At 37.4% G+C, this 22,425-nt stretch overlaps 1 protein-coding gene across 3 annotated transcripts in view; it reads left to right on the top strand.

Moving 5' to 3' along the window:
* RNF180 (ring finger protein 180) overlaps positions 1-20,809 on the top strand; it is a 72,568-nt gene extending 51,759 nt beyond the window's left edge. Inside the window, exon 7 of one of the 3 annotated variants that reach the window (XM_030471113.1) lies at positions 12,056-20,809. In XM_030471113.1, the coding sequence (XP_030326973.1) occupies positions 12,056-12,261 (206 nt within the window). In that variant the 3' untranslated portion in view covers positions 12,262-20,809. Of the gene's footprint in view, positions 1-12,052 lie in introns of all 3 variants that reach the window. The other 2 variants (XM_030471111.1, XM_030471112.1) reach the window with 2 other exon arrangements.
* The last annotated feature ends 1,616 nt before the right edge of the window (positions 20,810-22,425 follow it).

The raw sequence follows: 22,425 nt of genomic DNA, 5'->3' as shown, positions 1-22,425 counted from the left end.
AGAAATTATGGCTGCTCAGTCATTACTATTGGTTCATCAGTGCATTGAAGGGAACCAAATTCTAGCTAATCTGTACGTGTCCTCAGGATTGCTTGTTTCCATTTAACCATGATATTAGAAGATTGTTGTACCAGGAATATTGATAGCTATAATTATGCAACATAAGGATTATGATAGAATGGCCATGTCAAAAAAGCATGCTGTATCCTTTCCTCATCTATTTCTCAACATGTCCCTAAATGAATGTTAGGTTGACATCTTAAGTTCTACTTAGGGAACCAAGTGTTCATACTGGCTTGAAAGACAAATTAAGAACATTTGAGACCTTTTACAAAGCCATGGTCCAACAGCTGTACTGGAGGGACCCAAATGAACTTGAAGGGGAATTAGAGGTATCATCCTTTTCACCCTGCAGCTTACAAATTCCTCAAGTCTTTTAAGAAGGTTCTTTTCTGAAGATGCTTGAAAAAATATAGCTGTGTTCATAATAAGAGAGAAAGTCCTGTCATCCATTAATAGCTGGTTAAAAGATACCAAACAAAGGATGGAAATAAGTGATTCATTTTTCTCACTGGAGAGACATTAGAAGTCTACTCCTAGATGGGTATATGGAACAGTTTGTACTATCCAGCATATTTGTTACTAGAAATGGAGGAGATAACATTTGCTTACAGTACTGAAATATTGGGGATAATAAAAATGAAAGCCAAGTTCGAGCAGTAGCAGAAGACTGAGTGATCTTCAGCAGTGTTTACATCATTTTCCTTTTGTAGAAAAAGGAGGTAATAAACTGGATGGGTACAGAGAAGATAAATAAGAATGTCATTTTTAAATTACTTCCTGATGAGTAATATGTAAATAAACTAGAACACTTCAGCCAAAACAAGAGATGACTAAAGAGGGACGATAATAGAGGTAATTAAAATCATGAGAGGCATGGCACAAGTGAATGGGCTGTTGTTATACAATGTCTTATAGTAAAAGAACTAGAGGACAGTAAATAAAATTATCATTAACCCAGAGCATGGCTTCAAATACTGGCAGTTTCTTGGAAGAAAATCGAGTCAAGAGTATTAAAATCAATAATATCACACCTGCCTGTGAAGATTCTTGAACTGCAAGTCCCTGGGAGCTGAGAGAGAATACCAGGGAAGTATTGGAATATGCTTGTCCTGTTCTTATGTTCTTTCCTCATCACTCACCAATTCATCGTTAGACCTTGTCAGAGAAAGAATGAGAGTGTAAGTAGACCTTTAGTCTACTATGCCTATTCTTATGAGATATCCTACAATTTTATGACAATGGTGTCTTCTGTTGCAATTTTAACTTAGGCATTGTAAAAGGATTTTATGCAGTTATCAGGTTACATAAATATTTATTATTTGCCCACTAAAGACAACTGAGAACAATACATAATCGTAGTTAAACCACTGTGAGTAAACTTTGAATTGTTAGCCTTTTGAAGTGGTAGTCTTTCATCACAGAATCTGTTTAGAGCATAAAATATCTCTTGGTTTTAATTTTTTATGCTTTGTGTAAGATTCTGCTGAGACTATTTCAGGTTACGGCAGGTGTCCTTGAACAAGTGGAAGCAAAGACGCCTTCTGTCTTCATCACTGGCAAGAGTTAGCAAGTATCTTTCTATACACTTTTAGTGGAAGTGGGGAATAATCCTTGCCAGCTCTGCAAAATAGAATGGCAAAAAGATTGTGGGCACTGAGCAACGATCAGTAAAATTGGCTATATTCCTAATTAGCTGTGAACTAATTATGTTTAGTAAGGGTAATGTCAGACATGCTTCCCTAGCATACTCCTCCGCTCCACTTTGCGCTGAAATGCACTACAGTTTGTACTGAAGTAGCCCCTAAAGAGTCAACTTTACTGGTGTAAACACGTATTTACTTGGAAGTTCAGTTTGCCTGGTGTTCAGCCCTTTGATTTGATACCTCATAGAAATCCCATTTACTATAAGAATCACACATAATTCTTGGCTAAGAATGGATTGTAAAGATGTCATTTGGCTTCATCACTATCAATGAGTTAATAGAGAAGTAAGTAGGACAAATGTGTACATTCCTACCATGCCTGTGATTTCTGTTTCATACGTCTGTACCTGTGACACAGGGACCCACACCATTCCAAAATTTGGACATGAACACAAGCTCAGTTTGATCCTAGAGCGCTTATTGGGTAGAAAACTGTTAAGATATCAGGAGACATATGGTATTTGCATAGCATAATTATAAAAAGTGAGGCAGCATTTTGGGGGCAAGGCAGCGTTTTGGAAACCCCTAGAAGTGAAAACAAAAGCTGGTGTTTGAATTTGATGGACAAAAGAGAAAGCACGAAAGTACTCAAGGTGACATGTGAGAATAGTAAGCAAGAAAAGGTGATAGTATTTTTATTAGATCAGAGCCAGATTAAGTATGGTTTCTCAAAGAAGCAAGAGAAAAGCAAACAGCAAAGTCGGGAGACCTTTGGTGATTATCTTAGGTGAGTATGTAAAAATGGATATTTGAAATGGTGTCAGAAAAAGTCAGAGTTAAACACCATAACACATTTGATGAAGGATTAAAGGAAGGATTTTTTTAACAGTTCATAAACTTATTTTTTTAAATTTAAATAACTTCTTTCTTGATAGCCTTTGAAGTAACGTAACTTTGGGAAAATTTATCTTTAATTTTCAGTTGAATATATATGAAGTCTTTTCAGACAGCTCTTTCTGTAAAACCTTGGTCAGCATCCTAAAAACTGCACCAGCAAATTTTCAGTTCAGAAAAAAGGTGCCAGTTTGCTCAAGATGTAGTCTTGCACTTTGTATTTTTTGTTCCTGGGAAGAAATAATATTTTTTTTGCTTGCTCAGATGGGAAGCAGTGTTGACATTCGCTAAATATGAATGTGAATTTGTTCGAAGGCAATGGCATGGCTCCAAGATAGGTCATTCACCAGTTTCTCTGGAGGCATGTTGCCAAACAGCTAGATTTGCAAATAAACCAAATGCTTTGTGTATTCATATATAAGAAGATATACACAGCGTTGTTTTACAGAGGGGTGTTGTGAGGCCCTGAAATGTCTATCCTGTGTATTGCCCCTGACCTTTTCTGTCAGACAGACCCTGATTTAATACAAGTAGAGCCAATTCATCAATTTATTCTTAAGAAAGTATTTCCATTACTGTTATCTTACAGTGTTCCACTAAAATTGGCTTAAAACAGTAAAGCCTTAAGCACTGAAAGACTTACGGACAGCAGTGTATGACATAACTCTGCAAAGTTTTGTTAAATAATCTTTAGTATTAATATTATTTTTTTAACAAAATACAGCAAACTTGCAAGCCAAGAAATATATATCTAGAGCAAATTGAACAGTATGCCAAGTAGCATTCACACGAGAGACATCAGTATGAGATCCTTTTTAATGCTATTTTATACTTATTCAGTCATTTTGAGCCATTCTATTAAGCCTACCTGTAAATATCAATAGCTTTTGCCTCTCCTTACTTCATACAGTACCTGTCCGAACAAATGGAGCCTGGAGGGATTAAGTATTTAGGGAGGAGTTATAGGGAAGAATGAGGGCAGTGATGCCGTTACAGCAATGATACAAAAGTTTGGAAGCTCTTATGATGATAATTTAGCAAGAGTTGCTGACAGCTAAAATATAGTATTTGATCATCTGGAAAGATAAAAAATGTAAAGAAAACATGAAGTTGCAACATGATTTTTAGAATGTTCAATGATAAAAAGTAGCAAACGAAGAGGGTATTGGTGAATAGAGTTCGAGACCATGAGATTTACTGAAGAGACCAAAGAAGAGAAATGGAAAATAGATAAAAAATTAGTAAGAAAATTCATAGAGTCAGAATAGTCTTAATACTTTTTAAAATTTGTTTTTCCTATAGATTATTGGTGCACATACCATGGAAATCAAATACTTCAGGTTGATGTTTGAGGTTCCCTCATTCTTGTTGTCTGCACTATCACAGCAAGGAGTGAAGTTGTCCACAAGTTAAATTCACTGTTAAAATAGAGTTTATCTATATGTGAACAAAAGTGATTGCAAATCCCCATCTTAAAGACAAATGTATGAAAATTGCTGTAACTATAATATGTATGTCATCAATATACAAATTAACTTGCCTTTAAAATTAAAGAAAGCTATTTTACAGTCTGGAATATATGAAAACTCTGCATTTAGATCCATGACATGATCTTACATGGAGACCATGAAGCTTCATTTCCTGTTGCAATAGGACGAGGGGTGGTGGCTTTGGGGAGATTCAGGATGGACATGAAAAAGAAATTTTTACAGTGAGGGTGGTAAAACACTGGCACAGGTTGCCCAGAGAGGTGGTGGATGTGCCATCCCTGGAGACATTCAAGGCCAGGCTGGATGTGATTCTGAGCTAGTTGAAGATGCCCCTGCTTATTGCAGGGGGGGTTGGTCTAGATGACCTTTGAGGGTCCCTTCCAACCCAAACTACTCTATGATTCTATGACACCAGTCAGCACAGCTATATGGATCACAGCCACAACAGGTATGGTGAAGGGGAGGGCAATTATAGAAGCCAATGTTTCATTTATTCACAAAGCTAGTTTGCACCGTGAAAAACAAAGACATGCATTTCAATTGCTGTATATTATTTTTATATCATCTGTATATTTTTTTTTTATTTCATCAGCCTTAATTGAATTTTGAAATAAAGTGGGTTTAAAATAAGAGAGTAGGTTTTGCTATAACTCATTTTTTAAAGCTGTAATATGATGTCCTACCTATTTTGTACTTAGTGTGTTATGGTTTAGTGAAGGAAAGAAAAAGCAGACAAATAATTCACTTGGTTACTTAAAAAAAAAAAAAAAATAGATCTGCTTGCAGACTGGCTTCATGGCTTCCACAGACAAAAGACGTTTACATTGTGAAATGTGAGATTGTTTATTCCTGGTTTAGTATGCATCCCAGCACTTAAACTGGCCAATTAGCTTGTATTTGTGACTATTGATAATTATAGAATAATCATCACAGATGTTTGGACAGAGTATGTTTTCTAAACTCATTCAGCCTTCCCACAGTCCTCTTGTTTCTTGATTCTTCCAGGGAAATAAACAGCCCAAGACAGAAAACACAAGTTGTTCTAGTTTTGCTTTGAATTTGTGAGAGGAAGTGGGCACAAGTAATCATTGAATATTGCTCATAAATTGGTAAATAGATTTCATATTTAATAAATTAGTGAAAATGTTAGTTATGCAAAATGCTCAATGTAAAATGCGTATGCTGACGTTTAGTGTGGGTTTATGGATTTTGTCTTTCACTTTTAAAGCTTTCTCTTGTTTTCTTTTCAAATAGTGTGAGTCTTTGATGAGTTTATAGAATCATAGAACCATAGGATGGTTTGAGTTGGGAGTGGCCTTAAAGATCACCTAGTTCCAAACCCCTCTGCCATGGGCAGGGGCACCTTCCATTAGACCAGGTTGCTCAAAGCCCCAAACAAGCTGACCTTGAACACTTCTAAGGATGGAGCAGGCACAGCTTCTCTGGGCGGCCTGTTCCAGTGTCTCACCACTCTTCCAGCAAAGAATTTCTTCCAAATGCGTAATCTCTTTCAGTTTAAAACCATTCCCCCTTGTCCTACCACTACATGCCCTTTCCAGAATTCTTGTAGGCCCCCTTAAGGCACTGGAAGCTGCTCTAAGGTCTCCCCAGAGCCTTCTCTTCTCCAGGCTGAACAAGCCCAACTCTCTCAGCCTGTCTTCATAGGAGAGGTGATCCAGCCCTCTGAGCATCTTCATGGCATCCTCTGGACTTGTGCAAGGAGGTCCATGGACTTCTATGTTGGGGCTGCAGAGCTGGACACAGTGCTCCAGTGGAGTATCATGAGAGCAGAGCTCGACCTCGCTTGACCTGCTGGCCAGACTTCCTTTGGTGCAGCCCAGGATACAGCTGGTTTCTGGGCTGCGAACGCACACTGACGGTTCACGTTGAGCTTCATGTAAGTCAATATCTCCAAGTCCTTCTCCTCAGGACTGCTCTAAATATAGTCTCTGCCCAGCCTGTAGTTGTACTTGGCATTGTCCCAACACAGGTGTAGGACCTTGCACTTTGCTACGTTTAGCTTCATGAGGTTTGCACAGGCCCACCTCTCAACCATGTCAAGGTCCCTCCGGATGGGCATCCCTTCCCTCCAGCATATCAACTGTACCACACAGCTTGGTGTCATCAGCAAACTTGCTGAGGGCACACTCATTCCAACTGTCCATGTTGCTGACAAAGATGTTGAACAGGATCAGTCCCAACACCGACCCCTGAGGAATATCACTCGTCACCCATATCCATTTGGACATCAAGCTATTCACCAGAACTCTTGAGTGCAACCATGCAGCCAATTCCATATCCACCAAGTGTTCCATCCATCAAATCAACGCCTCTCCAATTTAGAGGCAAGTGTGTCATGCAGGACAGTGTCAAATGCCTTGCACAAGCCCAGGTAGATGACATCCCTTATCCACCAATTTCATGGCCCCATCACAGAAAGCCACCAAATTTGTTAGGCACTATTTGCCCTTAGTGAAGCCATGTTGTCTGTCACCAACCACCTCCTTATTGTCCATGTGCCTTCACATAGTTTCCAGGAGGATCTGCTCTATGATCTTGCCAGGTACTGAGGTGAGACTGCCTGGCCTGTAATTCCCCAGTCTTCCTTTTTTCCCTTCTTAAAAATGAGGGTTATGTTTCCCCTTTTCCAGTCAGTGGGAACTTCACCAGACTGCCATGACTTCTCAAACATGATAGATAATGACATCCACCAATTCCCTCAGGACTCATGGATGCATCTCCTCAGACCCCATGGACTTGTGCACCTTCAGGTTCCTTAGATGATCTCAAACCTGATCTTCTCCTACAGAAGGTGGTTCTTCATTCTCCCAATCCCTGTCCTTGCCTTCTGTGACTTGGGCGGTATGGCTGGAGCTCTTGCTGGTGAAGACATGCAAAAACTTCAATTATAAATAATCTGCACAGAAATCCAGTGAGCTGACTTGAATGGAAAATTATCACATCTTCATTTCCTACCCAGAGTAAAGTTGTCAGATATTTTTGTCAAGTGTAAATATTGTGATTGAAAGAAATTTAAATTATTTCACAGAGGCAAAAATAGTGAGTATAAAAATTGGTTTAGATAAGATTATGTCCAGCTTAAGTACATTGTACACCTAGCTTTTCTAAAGCTCAACTGCTAGCATGAAAGTAGGACATGGATTCTGGGGATGGAAAAGGAATGGAGAGACGTTTAGGCCACCATATAAGTTTAGTCACACATGAGTATAGGGTGCTGGCGGCCAGTGAGAGCCCATGGTGAAATCAGAAGAGCAAGAGCAGAGAAATATTCAAAGAGCAGGATAAGTAAGAGGAAGGTAGGAAGAAGTAGGATTGTGAGGGAGGTTTGGGAAGGTGATTGAACTTCACAGTGAGAAAGGCCTTGAAAGATGATGGTAGAAGCTTTAGCATAGGAAAGCTGGAGGTTCTGGTGTGCATTCTGGGGCAAAAGGAGTTTGGAATTTGAGGGCTTTCTCTAGGAAAAAGATGAGATTTTGCCTTCTGAAACAATAAGTGTGTGGAGCTGATATATCTGAGGGAGGAGGGCAGAGAAGTTCAAGCTTTTCATGTGCGAGCAGGAGAAATGCTAAAACTCTAGACCTGAGAAGGATGTTGATTGGGTTCAGTGGCCTTGGATCGGGGAAGGAACTGGATGCTTTGAGGACTGAAGTTTGGTGGAGGGCTTGAGGCTGCATTAGAGCTTTGTACATGAAATCAGGAGTCAATGGGACATGCTTGCAGGCATTCACACAGACTAAGTGCCATCATCCTCATAAACCTCTCTAGCAATATATGCTTTTTTCTTTGTTGGAAATACCGCTCTCATAGCTAATTTTAACTAGCAAATCTTGTAATTTAGCTATTGCATTAGCATAACCAGAACGTGATGCCATGTGATGTGCATATGGGAGAAGGCTGGTGTTTATGCAAGAAGTTTGGGATGATACCTTGTTTGTGAAAGCATTATAAAAAAATGTATCCTTGAAAAAAGTACAGAATGCTGTGAAATTTTGGCCTATTTCTGCATGCTATCATCAGGTCTCCAAATGACAACAAATTGAAGGACTGGTTGGTAGACTTAGTGGCAGGGCTGCTATTCAGAGTTCAAGACAGGCTGGAGAAAAGTGCTGAAACAGTAAAGCAGGTGTTTCAATAGATAAAAACCCCTTTCAGCAGCACACATAAACAGACCAATGTAGAAGATGGAAAATATGATGTGAAAGAGCGTCTAGCAATTGTTGTTGGAATCCCACAGGAGTCTGCAAAGTTCAGAAGATTCGTATGTGATGTGAAAAAGTAATACATATACAGCTTGATCAAGTTTATTAGCAATACTGAATTATTCAGTTCATTGATTATAGTAAATATGAACTTGACAGCTAACAGTTTTCTTGGTCAGCAACCTCAAGGAGACAACAGAATGCACTTTCATCAGGTCTGAAGAGGACAATAAATGGGAGGACAGGTTGACAAACTCAGCAACAGGGTTGTCACTCATAGAAACCTAGACAGGCTGGAGAAATGTGCTAAAAGGAACCTTATGAAATTCAGCAAGGAGTCCCGCACCTGGGAACTGAGATAGGCAATGAGACAGGCCCTGGCAATGAGGCAGGCTGGGCACTGACAGTGTGAGGAGCAGCTCTCTGGAAAGGACCTGCACGTCCTGATGGAGAGCAAGCTGCACATGAGCTGGCAGGGTGCCCTGGCGGCAAAAGCAGCCAACAGCATCCAGGGCTTTATGAACAAGAGCATGATGTATGAATAGCAGTAGATGAGGAAAGTTTTTATCCACTGCTACTCAGCAGACAACTAAAATACTGCAATTTTGCCCCCTCCACCCCCCACTCCCCTTCACCCCAATACAGGAAAGGTGTTAGTAAATTGGGTAAATTGAAGCAGGTTTAAATTGAGTAAATTTATGAAGGTTTAGTGGAGGGACATCAGGATGCTCAGGGTCCTGGAGCAACCTGACTTGCGAGGAAAGGCAGAGGGAACTGGCTTGTTCAGTCGGGAGAAGAGTAGGCTTTTTGGGGAGGATCTCTAGGCAGCCTTACCATACCTATCAGGAGACCACCAATAGGAGAGACCAGCTGTTCACAATGGTGCCTGTCAGGAGGATGAGTGATAATGGATATGAGAGGTTCAGACTGCAAGTAAGAAAAACACTTTCACTATGAGGACAGTCAAGTGGTGGAGCAGATGCCCACAGAGGCTATGCAATCTCCATAATACGTAATACTGGCTATGATAAGCTGTAAATTAGCTACTGCCACTCAAGAGAAGAGGTCTGTGTAATACTGTGATTAGTTTTCTGAAAACATTCCAATGCACAGCCATAGCCAAAAGGTAAGCAGGAATTATTAGGATCGTAGCAAAATGGAAAACATTATGTCATTGTCTAGATTTGTGGTGATACCACATCTCCAATTTTGCATATAATTTTAATTACATCATCTCAAAGAAGGATAAAGCAGGGTGAAGCGTAATGTGGAAAAGATGATCTGAAGTATGGAAGCTTTTCCATACAGAGGAAATTTACAAGTTTTTTCTTTTAAAAGGATATTACACAAGACAGCTGAAAGAGGTCTGTAAAATTGTGAATGGCATAAAGATGTTTTACAAAAGATTGTTGGCTATCTCTCAGAGGCATTCTTGCATTAGCAATGATATCAGCCATAATAGATAGGGCAAAGCAATTGATGCTGAGGGCCAGCTGTCCACATTTGGATTTTAGAGACAGGGGCAAGTTACTTCGAGTCCCAAGGGCTGAATGCCCATTAGTGGTTGAATTGTATTACTGGAACATATAAGAGCTCTTAAAGCTTATCTTCTGGTTTAGTTTCACCTGAAAGGAAGTAAATTTATTTGTTGTAAGACTCCTCCACCAAGGGACACAAAGCTCAGTCAGTGGAGGCAATGAGATCTGGTTCAAAAGCAGGCAGAGACACATAGACAGAAAGAAAACCATATCAATGCCTTTTTAAGACACTGTTCTGAGCACAGCTTCCAAATCACTGGGGTCCTAAGTTGCTGGTTCCTGCAAGCGCACATATGGGAAGGCGTCAGTCTGTACTTGCCTTTTTTCTTGTAGTCTTTCAGTAGCTCTCTATGCTGCAGCTCATAATCAGAAAGAAGAGACTATATCAAAATGACCTTGGTACATCTGATTACCTAAGAACACTTGTTTTAGGGTATTTTAATTTTACATGAACACTTAAAATGTAAATGGTTATTATAGCTTGCTTATTATTCATTTGGGCACATTTTTAGAGTAAAATTTTCCATCTCTTATATTCTTTAGTCATAGCAAAATGAGGTCAGTCAATTTACAATAATGGGAGAATATCTCAGATTGTTTGTACTTTTATTTTGAGTATTGCTAGTACCTCAACAGGAGGTTGCAAAAACTTTGGCAGGGACACGCGTAACAGATGTGTCTATTGATGCTTTGGTGAAAATCCTTTTTGATTTGCACGCTTTGGTGGGTATAAAAGTGTGACTTGCACACATTGTTTTTGTTATCTAGTAACAAGTTTTCACTAACAGCCTGCCAGACTCTGCTGGAACTGTGCATGCATATTCATGTGATTGGAGTGGAAGTTCTTGCTCAGAATATAGCAACACAGGCATGCACAAAAAAGTTAAGTAAAATTTGTTTTAACAAATACATGCTCATGTAGAAAGTGTTTAGGCACTGTGTTCACCAAATAAGATAGGGTTTCTTTTTAAAAAAGGAGTAAATACATCAGAAGTAATTTGAAGCTCCCTCAGCTCTTCTGTTTCATAATGCAGACCTCTACTCCATGTTGCTGTACAGTTTTTGAGGAACTCTACAACTCTCAGTTGTTATCCGCAGATGGCTAGAATCATAATGTAGAGACATAGCTTATTTGCGTTGTAGCTCGAGAGATAGACGTCTGAAGGTACTTTTCATGTCAGAATTTATGAAAGACAATAGTCGCAGTGTGGAACAGAGAGTCTGCAGTAACATTTGTGCATGATCATACAGGGTTTCTAAATCTGATCCTTGGTTTCAGTACTTTACAGAAGTTTGGTAATATACTTCAGTTCTTTTTCTTTGTTAGCCTCTGTTAAATCCTAGAATTCAGTTTACATAATAATGCTACTGTTGACATTTTCAGCTGAAGCTTCATCAATTTACAGATGGTAAAAAAGACACTACTTCAGCCACAGAATATAAATATATATGTAGTAGCTTTACTCACACTCAGGGAAGCCATAGGGATTACATATGGTGTATAGTAAGCAGTTCCTGATTGTATACATACCTTTAATACAGCACCAACAATTTTTCTGTGGTTTTCTATAGGAAGAGCAATTAGAGAAAAGCCAGTTTCCTAAACTGAAAATGTTGTTCTTCAGTATATAATGATTACATTACAGAGTCTGATCTATCATAAACTCAATGCAGGTTTGCTTAAGATGAGTTGCAAATGTACAAATCAGGGATAATATTTGCCCAAATCTTCTAGAAGACGATGACTAACAAGTTAAAACTAATGTAGCTACATGTTTGCATAATTCCCTGATTATCCCTGTTGATCAAAAAACAGCCTCTAGCATTTTGTTTTATATTTACGTTAAGTATAGAAATAAATAAAAAGAAAGCACAGTAGCAGTCTTGACTCAGAGCCTCCAGAGAGTACAATATATACACTAAAATTCATGTGTAAAAGGCAAAGTGAATGATACAGCATTAGTAATGCCATTTGCAAATTAAATTTTAGAATTAGAACATAATAACATAAATCTAGGTTTCTAATTGACAATAATACTTTAAAAGTGTTAGAAAAGAAATTAAGAAAAATAACAGGTTGGAAATTGGTGTAAGTTTTGAAATGAGCATTTTTGAAGTAAATTCAATCTTGTCAAGGTTAACTTTTTTTTTTACTCAATCTCATTGCTTTTATACAGATTTTTATCTCCTAGTTTGTTTTTCAGCAGGTTTTCAAAGACGTTCAGATACTGTAACAAGGAGGCATTTCCCACATGCTGCTCACAGAATGGACTACATGGACTTTGAGGATGATAGCCGTGTATGGCGGTTTGATATGGACATGGTGATAATCTACATTTATTCAGTCAACTGGGTAATAGGATTTATTGTGTTCTGTTTTCTTTGTTATTTCTTTTTCCCCTTTAGTCTGTAATAGTCACAGCTATGGAAAAAAGCAGTCATGTGAGCGACAATAACGTGAATAGAAAAAACTCAAAGGCGGCAAATGTTTGATATTGCATTTTTATAATTCAGAATTGTAATAGACTGCATCAAGCATGCTGTGAGGCTGTTTAATACTTCTGCTATGTGTGAGAAAGTACTTGAGTTTGGTTCCAAGTATAATGTGACTTCTAGATTGTACTTCATTCAGTGGGAGTTTTGCCTTGATTTTGGTGGGAACAGGATTTACTCCTAATGTATAAAATAATTACTCCGTAGAAATATGGAATACTGCTTGTTCTTAGGGGGATTCTGTCTACTACAAAAGAATATGATCCATAGAGTCATTTTGGGGTTTGACTCTGTGTTGACACACTTTGCTCGCTCATTGGTACTTCAATTCCTCATACCTAAAAGCAATAAATATGCTTCCCATTTATAGTCAGATCTTTTGGGAGCAGGGGATTATTAAGCAGTGCTGGACCATGCATTAACAGGTATTTGTCAGAGCTATTTCAACAGTATAACCCAGATCCTGATTTTGACAATTGGTAGACCTGTCAGCATTCTACTGTGGAGATGTGCTGTACTCAGTGCCTGAAATTTTGAGCCTATTAACCAAAAAAAGAAGTGATTCTGCACAGTGTGCTGACAGTTTGTATTTCAGCAAATGGCAATCAGAAGGAATCAACAAACAACCCCATGTCCTGCACATTAAAGGGACCGTTTTTGTGCAGATTCCCAGAGTAGCACTGCACCTTTTCTTACCCATCCAGATGGATGTGTTTGAGTCCAGCAAGACAGCTAATGGAGGACAAGCAGCAGGCCTGCTGGCTATAATGATGTAAGACACTAACCCAGTAAATATTGGAGAAAGAAGCATTCTCCAGTGTAAGAGATCAGTACCATTATTGAATTGCTGTAACAATTTGGGGATACTCTTAAGTGTGAGCTCACCAGGACTATGCATCTCCAGGGAGATCACATAAGAGGACACAGTATTTATTTGCACCTTTCATGTGAAACAATTCTAAAGCACTTTATAGTTACTCTATATATAGATTGCTGAGTTACAGTACCAAACTGCAGCCAGTTCGGCAATCATTGTATACTTGCTGCTTTACACAGTATTTTCAAATGAAAGTGAAAGAGCATCTATTAAATTATAAAAAGGATATTAGAAACTATTGTGGGAAAAAGATGCTAAAGAATAGTACCAGAGGCTTACTTTTCAGGAAGATACAAAGCCATTTTTATTTCTAAGGGCATGACCCTGCAAGGTACAATGTGGTTTCATCTTGAAAAGCATGTGAGTATATATGCGTATCTGGTATCAGGATTTGTGTGGGAGACCTGTGTTTTTTCAGTAGGTGGTGTACTCCCCTGTTCTAGCAAAGAACAAGGAGAAATGTGTTGTGGAAGGTGCCATCTGCCAAATGTGATGGAATGAATTTGGGGATTTCATTAAGCATGTGCTTATGCTTCTTTACTGAAGCAGGGCCAATATGGTCAATCTCTTATAGGCTATAAAGGGATTAGGACCAGAAACTTTTCACTTAACCTGAAAAACAGCAGTAAATCAGCTACTAATATTTAGTTTTATTACAGGCTACATAAAATAATCTCTTTGAGAATATATGTATAGAATTAAAAATTACAAGTCTAACTACACTAATTAGACTAAATATTTCTTGCCGTCTTTTTAAATATATGTGAATTTACAGAGATATAACAATTGAAATTCACCATCACCACACAGTCATGTTTGTGACAGTAATGCATTTTCTGTAATTACAGTATATCTAGTTACTTTGTCTCTACCTAAAGGTGATTGGCTCTATTACTGGTGGCATTAGGCGTAACATTTTAAAAGCTTTAAGATTGCATTAAAGCATTAGGTGATTTTCCCTCTTTATATTAATACAAACAAGTCTTTTAAAAGCTAGGGTTTTTAGGTCGTAGGCTCATGTTTGCTGTATGCATATGTGTAGGTTTGTATGCTGAAATATTATCAGTCATTTTGAACACCTTTCTCATCTGTGCCAGGACTGGGATTTTAACTGCAATTTTCATTTGTCTCTAATTTTATGAATTTACTGCTCCTATCTCAGCAAAGAGAAGGACTGATTCACCAGTGAAGTTGAAATTACTTCTACCTTTTGATCTCAGAAAATACTAAAAAAGATGTCATGAGAAATTACTTTAACTTAGCTGACATAGTCTGAAATTCCAGTAACAATGTAATTTGAAGTTATTTAACTGGAACATTGGATAAAACAGTATCCTTATGTAAAATATTCTAAAATATATTGAGATGTAAGAAACATAATATAGGTACTAACTAATTATATAAGAAAGAGATACTCAAATAATTTTTAACAGCATGTTACCATGGTTTTATTCTGAAAAAGGCAACAAAGGAGAGTAAAAAGTCCAATGTAATATTGGCCCCTTTTGTACAGCAAGAATTCGTAAGAGGGTGGCTGCACTTTCCTAAATTTAGTAGGTGTGACAATTTTGTGTGGCATTTCTAACTGTGTAACTCTACCTTTCTTCAAATCCTAAACTGTTTCTTGGACTATATTCTTTTATTTTATATTGGTTTTCCAGGAGACAATTAATTTTAAAGGATTACAAATATGCATAATGAAGACTGTTGCAACTCTGGGAGACATACTCCATGGGAAAAAAAAGCATAGAGTGGGTGGTACTTTTTTTTTTTTTCTTTATTGCTTTTTTGAGATACATACTTTTGTAAAAATACAGTAACAATTTGAAGGCTTAGATCTGTTTTTTCTTGAAGTCTGCCTGTAATATGCTGTCAGTATCTGTGGGATCAAGAGCAGATCCTTTGTAAGCAATGTTCTGGTTAAATTGATCCTGCTCTGATCTGCTTGTCTTTCTTATCTACAGTAGTATTAAAATGTTTGCAATAAAATTTGAGTTGTTTGTAGTATTTTGCAGTCATTTCATTAGATTTTGCATGGTGGAATCAAATTTTAATATTTTTTTCAATCAATGTCTTTTTTGTTACCCTGCCTGTTCTGTACCTGCTTGGGGAGCAGCTAGGGCTTGTCGAATTTTTTACTACTGTGATTAACTCTTTTCATACTAGCAGCCTTTTATTTGTTTCAGTACTTCCCAGGAAACAGTCAGCTTCTGTCAGAAATCATCTAAAGTCTGGATTTTTTACAGGTAAAGGTTTGAATTCAAATTTCCAAAAACACCTCCTAATTTTGGGTGCCTCAGTTTGCATTCCCAGCATTAGGCCTTCCTTCTAAAGGGGCCTGATGCAGAACTGAAAATCACCTTTCTCTAAAATAGTTCTTTAAGATTTCTTACGTTGGGAACCAAAGACTGGTAAACCTTAGATACACCTACTTATGGTGGACTTCAGCAGTGATCCAGGTCTGAGCAGAACCCGTAAGAACCATCATTGTAAAGATCTAGTTTCTCATATATATCTGCAACTGGATTTGTGTCTTACAAACATTTTCATTACTGTAAAACATTTTCTGATGCATTTTTTCAAATTAGTTTTCAGAAATTCTTGCGGCACAAGCAAGTTCAAACTTTATATTTACTTCCCTTTGATTACCCTGTGACTGAAAGTAAACTAAGCCTCATAGTTTACAGTGTCATAGACATGTTAGGATTTCTTTGCTGCTGTAATGTAATCCTGGAAAATACATGGTCTCAAAATGAATTTAATGAAATAACTTTGTTTAAAAAAGTTAAAAATAAGTTAATAATCTATTTAATTTTCCATCTAGCATTTTTTTGTTTGAATGTTTCTACATTTTGGTAAGGCATTAAGTTGCAATCCTATTTGAAAGTACTTTGCAGTGTGCTGTGGAAGTTATACCCTAAAATGTAATCTTTAATTTAGGATATTTCGCTTTTTGCTTTATTATATTTTTACAAAGTGATTTCTTATTTTTAAAAAATACAGTGTTCCTAAAAGAAGGCTGAAGGTATGTGTATTTCGTATTGTGGTTCCCTAAAATTGGGTTTTTACAGATTCTAAAGGGCAAACTTCATCTGTGATACGCATTGGAGAAAATATGCTGAATAAACTAAAAATTCTAATCTGAGGAATGTTTCTGGGCAAGTCGGCAGATTGACACTATAGAACAAAAATCTCAGGGATCCCTTCTCAAGGAAAAGCTTTCAGCAGGACAGAGTTAGGTAGGAAACCAGGTGTCTTTATCTTGCCCTTTGAATGCTACACAAGACACTTTCTACTTATTTGGATACACAGACTCCACTGGCACTTCAGCATCAGCTTTTATCCTCTATTGCCCAGGTGTCCCATACAGGTCGTTGGGAGTTATCCAGAGCGTCTGATAGCAGACATCATTGATTTTCTCTTTCTTCTTCGTTAAAACATTCCTGAATATTGCCAGTTTTCTTAAGTTTTTTTGAGTTGTGACTGCTGAACTCTACCCAAAGGAGACAAGATGATGTGCTATTATTTTTCATTACTCTTTGCCCTTTGGGGCTGATCTTCCATTTCAGTCAGTTCATGCACTGAGACATGAGTGACACACTGCCCTGAAACTCTGAACAGGATTTTTTGTAATTTCAGATATATCTGTTAGCACTTTAATATTGTAGCAACAGTCAGTATCTGCTGTCTACTTACCTAAGTAGGTTTTGAGTTTGAAAGATATTCTAGACTCAGTGCTACAGCATATCCTAACCCAATACTCCTCAGGCACTCTTCAGCAATGCTGCCTTACGTCAACCACATTCTTAATGTCTGTTCTACTATATAAAATTTGGAAAGACTCCTTCAGCTTCACATCCTCAGCACCTCAATACTAATTAACAAGTGAAATAAAACTGTTCCCATGATTTCTAGATTGATGTTATACAAGTGTTATGTGTCACTATGATACTGTACTGGTGATGGTTCATTTAAAGTTACAATTTGGTTTTAGGATGAAAAAACTGCAGTCACTGTATTTGGGTTTTTCATTAGATACAATTGATATAATTGATAATAATGTATTTCATTTTCCATCAAACATTTTCAACATTCAGTTGAAATATTTCTACATTTCCAGAAAGGCATTAAAATGTAATCAGGCAATCGCTTAAAATATACTCCATATGTAATCTTTTATCCTCAAACAAGACGATGAAGCAGAAAAAGTAAATGCAACCAATAAAAAGATCATGGTAAGTCATTTGATACTGATACAGCACTAAAAATTCATTATTTAAAATAATTTTTACTCTGCCATCAAAAAAAAAAAGTATTAAAATGCTAATTATGTAATGTACTCCAGTGTTTCTGAGCTGGTCAATGAAATGCACAATGAGCAGAAGGGAAGTCTTATGTAGCCTTTCTATATTATCTGTATAAAATAAAGGATGTTAGATATTGACATAAAAATCTAGATGATCATCCTGTTCAATGAAAAGTGAAAAATAATACTTTAAAGAATCCTATATAATCCAAATCTCCCTAAAATAATCTGAGGTTTAGGGGTATTAACTTCTTATAATTAGGGTGCTACCCAAGAAATATTGTTTAGACTTACAATCAAAGTGTGAAAATAACTGAATTTCACAAAACCCTGTTGTAAATCCATGCAGATTATAAATCCGTGGGGATGTACATGAATCCAGAACTCATTACCAGGCATAGCATGGCATCTGATGGTGCCTGAAAGATAACACGTTCCAATTAGAAACATATGAGGTAAGAATGTGTTTGCCTTGCAGATGGCTCTAGCTAGTTAATGTATGCATTTCAGCTGTCAGAAGTTAAACTACTTCTAAAATAATTTGAATTAGACTTCAGGGGAGGAAGAATATGCTAATTTTCTTTTATATCTTACCAAGCAGAGAATGTTTGCAAGAAGTTAATGTACAGTCAATTTATAGGCTTATTTTGTTCCATTTTAAAGAACCGGACCCTTCTTTTTATCTTTTTAAAGAATTCTGAATTAAATTAACATAGAAGTTAATAATTAGCTATATGGTCATAGATTTTTCCAATGCATATAGTGCAATTTTACTTGAACAGCAATTGCATGACCTACAAAATTGTCTGATAGTTTTGTATTATACTCACCTAGGAGTTAAGGCTCCTAAACTCATTTTTATTTGTCATCTAGACTGTGACTTAAATTCTAAACTACAAAAAAAGACATAATGGCATTAAATTACCATGCTATGCTGCTATTTTTCTTTAATTCTGCTTAAAATGGGAATATAGCATAGTGATAATAATAGCATAAAATCAAGATACCCTGTCGTTGCTTATCTATTATTCCTAAAATGCCTTATTTTCAGTATGATTTACAATGTGATTTACAGGTCAAATTCTCATCATTTTTGATTTCTAAAACCTAGTTCTTCAGAACTTCCATTTTCCATGCAGATTCTAGTAGCAACAATGCTCAATGTGCAAAGCATTTAGAGTTTTTCAAGTGAAAGGCACTTTTACAAGAACAAGATGACATCTAAATGCAAGTACTACAGTGTTAATCCAACAGGTTAGCGCATGTTTTGGCAACAGTAACTAAATTATCGTTATTACCATAATTTAAATCAAATGACAGCCAAATTACACATGCATGGCTTGCATAGATACTAACAATTCTTCACTGATTTAAAGGGAGAAAAAAAAAAAAAAAAGCTGATTTAGCATGTACTGCTTTACAGGAAGTTTAATATTAGAAATTTTTCAGCATTTGTGTGTGACCCACTGATCAGAAGGAGACTGGAAGATCAGACTGAAAGATCAGACTGGAAGATTCCCACTAGCCTCCAAGTACTGCTTAGGTAAGGACCATGAGCAGGAAAAGGAGAAAACCTTTAAATAGTGCAGATAATAGCAAATTGGTTCAGGCAACAAAATATAAATCACAATGTGATTTATGAAACATTTTTCTGGGTTTTTTTACTCACAGGAAAGATGAGTTTATTTCATGTCTAAGCTTTTTAACAAATATAAGTAAACCAATCCAGTAGTTATTGCACAAACCTGAGTCAAGATCATCAGTGATCAGGAATGTGATCACAGCAGTCATTCAACTTTTTTTGTACAAGGGGATGCTACTAAAGACTTTTGAACTCTCTCTCTGAAAAACACAATAATTCAGCATTATTTTAGAAAAACAGCACAACTGTGATACATGATGAGTGAAAAAAAAAAGGTATTGAAATGACTGACATTTTAGACAGTAATAATCAAGGACATGAAGGAGAAAATCTCAAGCTGTAGAAAAGACAGTCTTCCAAACAGGTGAGGATGAAGTCCTGATGCAGCAATGAAAGTTACCCACCAGCCTCTTGTTTATAACCTAGTGTTATGGCCAAATCCATTCTCTCACTAGGCCTTTTTCTGCACCTGCTGCAACAGCCATACTACATCTGAAATTGCTGTGCTCTGCTCCCCTTGTAGTGCAGGAATCCTCACACGGACTAGAGCCAGCATAGCTGGCTGTATTCACTACCACTTGGCGTCAGAAGTCGTACAGATGGCAGGGAGCATGGTCAGATGACACTGCAAACTGCCCATACAGTGCCAGAGCAGGCTCTTGGTGACTGTTAAAAACATGGAAAATGAGTGACTGCACCTCTCCAAATATTTCTCATATATTCCCAGGAAGGAACTGTAATGGGGAATGGTTTAGGCCTATACTCTCCAAAGGTACTGGACACCTAAGTCCCCTTAGAACAACAGTATCTGTTATGCATAATGATACATGTGCTTATCACTGATCACGGTAGTCTTTTTCTACAGATCAGTTACCAGAGCACTTCCAGGAAAAGGGTTTAAACATCATCCTAGCACCAAAATTCCCCTGTTTGACAGCAACTGCCCTAAGCACTAGATGATTGCATAGGCATATGAGAGGGCAGCAACACTCTACTGTCAAGTGAAAGAAGGCTACTATATTACAATTGGACTTGATGATCTTAAACACCTTATACAGCCTAAATGAGTCTATGATTCTATCTGAACTTAAATACATTGTTAAGTGCAGAAGATGGAGTTTCTAAGTTCCTGTTTCACAGAAACTATATCTTCAAGTTACATGCTTTAGTTGGGGGTATATGGGTGAAGGGGATAAGAGGCAAATGCTGGTCTTGGATATACCTTTCAGTTTTAGTTTTTCCCCCAGTCAGTATATGACATTGTGAATCCCGTTCTCCTGCATTTAGCCTTTTCTAGATAGAGGGAATTCTGTCTAAATCCTATTTTGAATTTTAGTTCCCTTGGTAAATGCCTAACTTGACGATCTGTTGGAGCAAATCCAGAGGAGGCTACAAAGGTGCTCAGAGGGCTGGAGCTACTCTCCTATGAACACAGGTTGAGAGAGCTGGGCTGGTTCAGCCTGGAGAAGAGAAGGCTCCTGGGAGACCTTAGAGCAGCTCCCAGTGCTGAAAGGGGGCCTACAAGAAATCTGGAGAGGAACTTCTTAAAAGGGCATGTAGACACAGGACAAGGGGGAATGGCTTTAAACTGGGAGAGGGTAGGTTTAGTTTACATATTAGGAAGAAATTCACTAATGTGAGGATGGTGAGGCACTGACACAGATTGCCCAGAGAAGCTGTGGCTGCCCCATCCCTGTCAGTGTTCAAGGCCAGGTTGGACGGGGCTTGGAGCAACCTGGTGTAGTGGAAGGTGTCCCTGCCCATGGCAGGGGGGCTGGAACTAGATGGTGTTTGTGGTCCCTTCCAACCCAAACGGTACTATGACTCTATGATCTATGATGTATTGGAATAAATGCTTTCCCTTTCTGTGTTAATTTATACTATTTATCTAAGCATCCTCCTGCAATCGTTACTGTAACGTATGTAAGTATTATTATGAGCGTGCTAGTTATTTTTATATTGGAAACCAGAAGAGTTCTCATTTATTATTATATTGGTAAATATATTGCTAATTTAATATTATAAACAAATTTATACATACTACTACTTTCAATTAGTGCAGTCAATAATATTAAGGAAGAATAGGAAAAAACTGTTTAATAAAGCCATCAGCAAAAGTCAGTTACTAAATATCTGAACATTTGTTTCTCAAGTTTTTAAAAACCTCTAAAAAACCCAAGAAAATATGTTTCTCTTGTCAGATAATGGATGAGTGCAAAAATATATATGTATCTCAAATAAATGTTTATAATAATGAAACTTTTCAACTTTAATGTAAAGAAAATGCAAAATAGCACTTAACGTAATTATGCTGAGTGTTCATTGAGAAATTGCTGTTCAACCTTACCAGTTTATACAAGATGCAGTTTTTAGGTACTGTATTAGGCTTGATGCTGTTTATCACATTCAGTCAGAGGCAGAGCTGCTGCAGTCCTTTCTGAGAGCCATGGGAACATGTGCAAACCCTCCTCTCTCACCATTCTGAGTTGTCATGAGTGTTCATTTTCTGGGAAATGTGACAAATCTTTCGTTCTATGCCAGACACTGCATTTACTGATGTTTTTATAACTGTGCTTTCTTCAAAGGCCTGTGGCAAATTCAAAAAATTTTATAATAAACTAATAGATTAAAAACTCCTGCTGATCTACAGGCTAAGAACAGTACTCTTATTGTGCAAAGTGAATATGATGATCTATTATTGCAATAAAAGAAGGTCATCAGTGAATTTGAATAGTTTGAAAATCATGAAAAAGAGTAATTTTTTTTATTAGTATTATTTTCTCTGTGAGGAAAACGATGATGTCATTAAATATGATGTGGTGATCATGAGGGAGCCAGTATGGGATTCAAAGAGTTAGAATAATCTGGCTTGACCGGTATGCATGTATCATGAAGCCCATTAGAGAGCCCCAGCCCACTGTTCTCATGAGCCATTTAAAGTAATGTGGGAGTTATATTAGCTTTCAACAGGCAGTGAATAGGATGAGTCTTTGCTGCACCAAAAATTCCTGCTGGAGCAGGATCAATAAGGAAAGGTAAGGAATACATCAATTAGGCCGCTTTTGTTACCCATCAAAAGATGCTTGTGCTAGGAGTAGGTCCAGCAGAAAAAAAGGTTACATTTTTTCATTGGCTTTTCAGAGAAAAAATGAGAATAAAGCAATTCACACAGCTGTATGGAGATAAAGAGTCACAGACAGTGAACCTAAGGAAGAATAGTGAAAGAAAAGATTTAGAAGAGGAACTTCTGTTTCTCGCT

The sequence above is a fragment of the Strigops habroptila genome, chromosome Z (assembly GCF_004027225.2).
Source record: "Strigops habroptila isolate Jane chromosome Z, bStrHab1.2.pri, whole genome shotgun sequence".
Taxonomy (NCBI): domain Eukaryota; kingdom Metazoa; phylum Chordata; class Aves; order Psittaciformes; family Psittacidae; genus Strigops; species Strigops habroptila.
Note: the sequence above shows the minus strand (reverse complement) of the source record. Positions and strands in the feature narration are given on the sequence as shown.